Below are 8,162 nucleotides of genomic sequence, written 5' to 3'. Positions count from 1 at the left end.
ACCGTCCATTGCCACCACCACCACCACCGTTGGCCACCTCCACAACCATTGTTGGCCACCGATCAACACCGTTCATCGCCGCCACCATGGGCTACCTCACCTCCACCATAACCACCACCACTAACTACCATTATCACTGCCCACCAACACCATTGGCTACCACTACCACCGTTGGCCACCACGATCGGCTACCACTACCATTATCTACCATATTCACGTCCTCTACAACCACCACCGTCCATCTCCACCACCTCTAGTATCGTTGGCCACCCCACCTCCATCATAACCACCACCACCACTACCTACCATTACATATATCTACTTCCACTACATAGGTCACAACTACCTCCTCCACCACTATCCATCATCTTCACATCCTCGACAACCGTCAGCGTTCACCAATTTCCGATGCTTCTACCTCCATAGTCATTGTTGTTGCAACAATTTTTACCATGTCTTCTCCAATCGATAAGGATCTTCTAAACCGAATAAAATATAATTTATTCTTTGTAAGAATCGAGTTTTTTCAAACTACTGTCAATTATATAAAAAAAATTCATTAAATTTGGTACTATTTTATATTTATGTACATGAAAATTGTGTAAAAATATTTATAAATTAAATTATTACTTTATTTGTGTTAGTTATAACTATTATATGATAAATAAAATCATAAAATAACTTTTGAGTACAATTTGTCTAGTTCTGTCATGTTCAGTCCTAGTCGTACCAAACACTAGACAAACATTTGTCATGTCCAGTCCTACCCTCTTGTATTGTTCAATCCTGTACAATCATATATGCATACCAAACGCTACCTTGAGATTTTTAGTTAAATGAAGGGCATTTTGGTCAGATGAGATAAATAACAAGGGTACTGTAGTCATTTTGGTATCCGAGCATTTTCTGTCGGGTTTGCTGTTCAATTTTAGGGCGGAAATACAGAGTAACCAAGGGTTAGCTCTTACCACAGTCGAACAGTGAACGATCGTTTGATCTTCGTCGCTATGGGAACCTTAGGGAGAGCAGCATACACAGTTGGATTTTGGATCCGCGAAACTGGACAAGCCATGGATCGTCTCGGTTCTCGCCTCCAGGGCAACAACTACTTCAAGGAGCAACGTATGTATTAAATCATCACTAACCCTAATTTTTCGTTTCTTTATCTCTTTCAATTTCGGTTTATATCTTTATGAAGAATTTTAATTTCTTGATGATGTGATCCTCAACGTGTTCAGATATAGGTGGATTATTGCTGGAAGATAATATTAAGAATAGATGTATCTTATTGCATTTATGTATTTTACATGAATATATGTTCAATTACGAATTGAGAAATGAAATGTTGGTCGTTTTAAACAGGGTTGATGGTTATTTGAAATAAGGATTTTTCTAACCCAAAAGCTAGTCTGAATTTAACTTCTAGAAGGAACTTCAAAAACATTTTTTTTGACAATAGTAAGCAATGGTAGAAGCAATTGCATTATGGTGTCATCCTTGCACTTAGAGAACGGGTATATGTTATACTACTGTTTGAGATACAGATAAAATTAACTGATGGTGCAAGAAAACAATAATATCTTTCAGAAATAGGAAAGAAGTGCTTGACTTTTCAAACTATGGCATTTGATGCTGATCAGATGTGTCATTGAATTTGATTTGACATATGCTTAGGTTTCTTCCTTCTATAATATATACATTATAATCTTTTTGTATCTTGACACATTCATTTGCTTTCATAATCACTAATGGGCTACTATATCCGTTGTTTTGTTACACTACATTATAATCTTTTTGTATCTTGACACATTCATTTGCTTTCATAATTACTAATGGGCTATTATATCCGTTGTTTTGTTACACTAAATATCCTTTCATTTTTCTATTGGAACTTCTTCCTTTTGTAAAGAAACTTGTCAATGATCATATTTTTAAGTTTATTATTACCATTTGTTTCTCCCCAAATTAGCATGTTTGCTAATATTCAAGATTCTATGGGCTTAAACTTGCTTTGAATCACTCTAGTCAGGTTCTTATATTTCTAGACAGTGTCCAGGCATCGATCTCTTATGAACGTGTATGACAAAGCCCCTGCTGTTGATAAGGATGCGTTTGTTGCCCCAAGTGCTTCTATCATTGGGGATGTCAATGTAGGAGCTGGATCATCTATTTGGTATGGATGTGTTCTGAGAGGTAATGCTATGGTGGCTGTTATTTTTATGCACTCTATTAGTCTTATATTGTCCTTGAGCTGTATTTTTTGGAATGAGTAGCTTTATTTTTCTTGTTCCTATATAAACTTTTCATGTGCAAAATTGGTTTAATATTTACATTCAAATACTTGTAGTACATATGTTTTGCTTAACTAATATGATGCATTAGAGACCAAAATAATATAACCATGCTTGCATAATTATGTCAAATCAACAATATATATAAATGTTGCTTTTAACTTTTTCATACTACAAATAGGATGAGCTACTTCATTTGGGGTTTCGTTTTATAATGGTATTAATATGATAGGAACTGTTTTTCTAAAACAGGCTATGGTAGGTTGAAACATCTATATAGTTGTAGATAAATTGACCAATAACAAAGTGGGCAAATAAGATCCAAAATTTGGATCTTATCATAGGTTCGTGTTTTTTTTATAACAAGTCGTCTTATCACTGTATATAACTCATTTCCATAACATGTTATTATCAAGGATGTAAAACCCAAATGTTACGATAAATGTAGATTTTACACTTACAGTTGTCTACTTGAAAGTGAGTTCATTTAGGGGCTTGTTTGTTTTTTGAGAAATCTTGTACGGGTTCCAACACTATGGCAACTTTAAATCTTTATTGGCCTGCTATGTTATTGTAGGAAGATGCATATCACACATGGAAATTAGAATGAGTGAAGACTGTGAAATTTAACTATACATCCATGAGGGATGCAAGAAATGGTTAGGACAGATAGGAAATCCTTTAGCCGCTGGTTTCGACAATGAAAATTATATTCCCTGATGTCTCCTCCATCCATACGTATTAAAGAAGACTAGAGCTGCAATGAACAAATATTTACCCAAAATCCATACAATATTGGCTATAGTGCCATATTTACCACCTTTTTCTTTTCATTCTATAGCTTCTGTAAGGAAGGAAAGAGGGGGTGGGGGAATGAGAAAGCAAGAAAAGATGTGTTTGGGTGTGGCCCACTTCAAGTCATATTTGCTCAACTTCTTGGAGAAAGATATTGGGATTGCAGCATTACTCATTACCATAAAATTAAGTAGGGATGAACTAGAAATGAAGATGATGTACAACCATTTTTACAAGTCTTCTTGCATCTTATTCAGAATGGCAACACAACAATAAGGTTGACTTCATCAGACATATTCTATGTAGGGATGAGGATTGGTTTTAGACTCTTCTACACTGCAAAGAGAAACTTTGGAGTCGAATGAATGTTCCATGTCAATTGTGCAACCATGAACCATCCAATGTTAGTTACGGACAACATGTAAAGGGAAAAGGGGAACTGAACTACTAGTTAAGCCACACTCACACTTAAATGCACCATTTACAGAAACTGTAGCCACTTTCCATGGAAAAGACATATGTTCCTCTTTTCTTTTATATTCTTCCGAGAGTGAGCTACCCTCTTTTCATTTCTTCCATGTCTTTCCTTTTCTATAACTTACCCTGTCAACTCCTATATCTCTTCCTCCAAAGTATATGACAGGCTCCTTAGCTCCTCTCCGTCTTTCCTTTCTTCACTTAGTGGAAATGATCCATTATTGATCCCTCATTTTTCTCATTGGAATTTGGATAAATACCAATATGAATTGAAACAACCTAATTAATTCAAGTGAATACAATAATTACAAATGAAATATTTAAAAATCACTGATAGGAAATGATGTGTGGATATTCAAGACATACATACTTTACTTTCTGTATTGTTCGCCCTTTGCTATCTTTATATTTGTTGTTCTAGCCTATTCTTGAAATGCTGGCCCTAGCTTGCACCAAATAGATGTTGGCCTTGCATTCTAGCTTGTAGATGTTTCATAATCATCATAGTGGGTATGGTTTACTTGGGTGATTTGTTGGAGTTGATGATTATATTTTGTTTACATTGTTTTTCTTCATGTACTTCCTTTTTATTTAATGGAAAATCTTATTCAATATTTTTCGCCAGAATAAAGTGTTATGGCTAGATTTTTCAACATTTGACCATATGGTTGGCTCGAGTTCTTGTTTCACCTTGGAGGCGAGGAACTAACTAATACTATGCTACTTTCTTTCCCATTTATTTCAAATATGTTCTTCAAATTAGGTTTTCTCAAATTTTCCCTAACAAGTAAGTTTAAGTATTGGCTTCAGGAATTCATTGTGGATTTTCACAAATTTCTCCTAGGAAACATGAGTTTTTTTAATTTTGATACTGGTCAATAGAATTAAATTACTGGGTTTAATTCTTTTGTCGGTGATGAAAGAAGATTTAATCTATACGTGGAGGAAGGTGGTGGGGATGGCACATTGCACACTAATAGGATAATATCTTCAAGGTCTCTCCTGAAGGTCTATGGTCATCGATGTCGTGTTGCTAGTGATCATTATTTTCTTTTAGAAAACATATATGAGGAATATAGTGACTGTTTTTTATCTCTTGGGTAATACATCTAAGAGTCATTCACCATCTGAAGGAATAAACTAAAAATGGCCTCCCTCCAATGAATCATATTAGCAGTTTTGCATGGAATCAGATTACTTCATAATGATCAATTACATTCCATAATACAATCAAACGGTTTAATTTCATTCATTAGGGAAGGCGTCAATTCATTCCAGATTCATTCTGTCCTACCAAACACTACATTACTCTCTCTTAAATCTGAATTTCATCCAAAGCTGGATTTTGTAAAATTACATTGCCATATGCTTATTCAATGTTAGCATCCCTTTTTCTCTTCTATTCTCTCTTAGAGTTTCCGTATTCAGCAAATGATGTGTATATTTTTAAATGTTTATTGATGTGGATCACAAGTTAGAGCAATGCAAGCTGAAGACAATCTGTATGCTACAAAATGATGAGTTTGACACAATTAAGCTCAACTCCCTAACAAATAGTTAGGTATGTGAGTAATCTAAAATTAAACATCATAGCATATCTACAACACTCATAAAGCATTATTTTTGTTTGTTCTACGGCAATTACCTCTATTCACTCTTTGAAAGAGAATATATCCTTCCCGCATTCAATCAATGTCATATTTTTTTGTAGTTCTAGCAAGTAGTAGCACTCAGTGTCAGTGATAATCATTTTTGAAGCTTGCATACTTACCGAGCATACATCCTTTTGTGCTTTAGGTGATGTGAACTCCATCAGTATTGGTTCTGGCACTAATATACAGGACCACTCACTTGTCCATGTTGCAAAATCTAACCTACCTGGGAAGGTGCTGCCTACTGTGATTGGCGACAATGTGACTGTTGGTAAGTAATGTTGTAGTAGCTAGTTTTTGTATTTTTTATCAAGAATAACTTGATGAGGCTCTACCATTAGATGTTTTGATAGTGAACCAAATTCATATACGCAGGTCATAGCGCTGTTTTACATGGATGCACTGTTGAAGATGAAGCATTTGTTGGCATGAAAGCTACACTGCTTGATGGGGTAGTAGTAGAGAAACATGGCATGGTTGCTGCCGGAGCCCTTGTACGACAGGATACAAGAATTCCCAGTGGCGAGGTTCATCTCTCTCTCTCTCATGCACACCACTCATAATTTTAACATCATTGATATCATGTGTGTATGAAACTTCACATAATGAAAGTTATAGGAATCAATATTCTAACCCCCATGCTTAGTCCTTGTGTGTGGTATATTTGGTGTTAGATAGCATTTTTGCCTGTCGTATATATGATAATGGTAATGGTCTAGCTATTGTGGAGAAGGGATTACCCCTTTATTATTCACAAATAGTTCACCGGTAACCTTGAGGGCCAGTTCAACCGGCAAATAAAGGCCAAGAGCTGCTGCCAATAGGTCGTCAGTTCGAGTCTTTTCAGGGCCACAGGGATTTTCCTGACTGTTATGTCCATAGCCCCATTGGATTAGTCGAGGTACACACAAGTTGGCCCGAAGACCACAGTTACTAAAAAAAGTAGATCACTGACGGGATTTTCAATTGAACTCTTAAATGTGCTCTCTGATCAGTGTGCATACAACTATCTCCCCAGAATTTATATCTTTTTTCTGTTGTTTATGTGTTAGACAGATTGCATGCTCGTGTTGGTATTCATATCAAGTGAATCATACTGAGACAAAACATGAGCACTCCTGTTGAAATTGGAAACAACGGCCAATAGTTTCTTATTTCGTGCCCTGAATAAATATCCATTACATGTTTTTCAGCTGTTTTATTCGTATATGGCTTTTCTTCATTAACTTGCTGCCATGCCGCTTTATACAACTGTCATGCTTGCCTCTTTGAACTTCTGAAACACCTTTCCATTTCACTTACTCCCTCCACATTTCTACTTTAGCTTGTCCCAAAATAGAATAAATTACATTTTCGTCCTTGTGGTTCGTTAAAAATTGCAATTTTTATCCTTGTGGTTTAGAAACTGCGTTTTCGTCTCTACGGTTTGTAATTTATTTTCTATTTCCGTCCTTATAATTTACAATTTATTGTTGTTTCGGTCCCTATGGTTTACAATTCTTTATTGTTTTAGTCCCTTGTACTTAAAGGTAGGAATTAGTCCAGGGAGGAAAATAGCAATAAATTGCAAACCATAGGGGCTAAAATCACAATTTCTAAACCACAGGGACGAAATTTGTAATTTACTCCCCAAAATAAGTTCAAAAGTAAGTGCTACTGGCACTAGCTACTTTCCAATTCTACCATTAATTATGAGAAGTAGAAATTCATTACTCCCTCTATTTTAAGTGTAAAATTGTCATTCAGTTAATTAAAAAAAGGTAACAATTAGATATTTCTAAAACCGTGCCTTTTTTTCATTGTGGTCATTTATTTTTGGGATGGAAGGAATATAATTTACAATGCATCAAAGCTTAACGGTTGTAGCCAACAGGTATGGGGAGGTAATCCGGCCAAATTCCTTCGGAAGCTTACAGAGGAAGAGATAGCCTTTATTTCCCAGTCGGCTGCCAATTATGGCAGCCTTGCAAAAGTTCATGCTGCCGAGAACGCAAAGCCCTTGGACAAGATCGAGTTTTTGAAAGTACTACAAAAGAAAGTGAACGAACCCAGATCTCTGCTTCAGTCATGATTTTGGTAAGGCACGAAAAAACCGAGCATTAGTTTGTTGTAAGGTAGTTGTTTTTTGCATCTCCTGAATGCTTCATGTTTTATGAAAGCACATATACGGACAATGCAATCTTCCTTACATTACATATTTGGTCATTGTCCTTTTACAAATAAGATGATGGTATTGATTTGAACTGCAAGATCGCTTACGAGTACTTCTATACTCTCTGCGTCCCAAAATAAATGTTGATGATGAAATAAACATAGACATAGTGTTAGAAATGCGTAATTAGTGCCATAACAAAATGACTATTTTATCCTTAATAATAGATGGGGTAATTTCTCCATCGCATAATTAATTCTAAGTTCTGAAAAGAACATTTATTGACTAAAATTTTGTATTATGGGTCATTTACCTAAATGCTTATTCGATAAGATTCGACACTTTAATTTACTTTATCGAATAAGATTCGACACTTTAATTTACTTTATCGAATAAGATTGCAGTCCATTAAAATGGTATTACATACAACAATTTACTCGGTAAGTGTAGTCGTCAACCTCACTTGCTAGATAAGACTCTACATTCTTATTATTGCTCTTCTCATGTAAGATTTTCGTTTTTTGGCATGTTCATCTATTATATGGTAAGCGTTTACCAAATAAGTGTTTATGTATGCGTCGTCTTTAGTTAACTTATTGTCTAAAAGCAAGTTATTTTTTGGGGGAGGCTAATGGCACCCCTATGGGTTACCATTGGCACCCCTAATTAGCCTTCAAATGATTTGTTTTATGTTTTTTTGTGTTTTTTTTGTCCTTTAGTTATTATTAGTTTTTATTTTATTATTATTTAAAGAAAATTATTAATTAATATATATTATTTATTTTATTTTCTGTT

The 8,162-nt window shown here is 35.1% G+C and overlaps 1 protein-coding gene across 1 annotated transcript; it reads left to right on the top strand.

Annotated features, from left to right (window-relative positions):
* Nucleotides 1-931: 931 nt before the first annotated feature.
* On the top strand, nt 932-7,479 carry LOC112514589 (gamma carbonic anhydrase 1, mitochondrial). The gene is made up of 5 exons (XM_025121152.1): nt 932-1,122; nt 2,050-2,193; nt 5,361-5,486; nt 5,591-5,742; nt 7,089-7,479. The coding sequence occupies exons 1-5, from the start codon at nt 1,008-1,010 to the stop codon at nt 7,284-7,286; spliced, it is 735 nt and encodes a 244-aa protein (XP_024976920.1). The 5' UTR covers nt 932-1,007; the 3' UTR covers nt 7,287-7,479.
* Nucleotides 7,480-8,162: the final 683 nt, after the last annotated feature.

This window comes from Cynara cardunculus (genome assembly GCF_001531365.2).
Source record: "Cynara cardunculus var. scolymus isolate 2C chromosome LG 6, CcrdV1, whole genome shotgun sequence".
NCBI classification, from domain to species: domain Eukaryota; kingdom Viridiplantae; phylum Streptophyta; class Magnoliopsida; order Asterales; family Asteraceae; genus Cynara; species Cynara cardunculus.
Note: the sequence above shows the minus strand (reverse complement) of the source record. Positions and strands in the feature narration are given on the sequence as shown.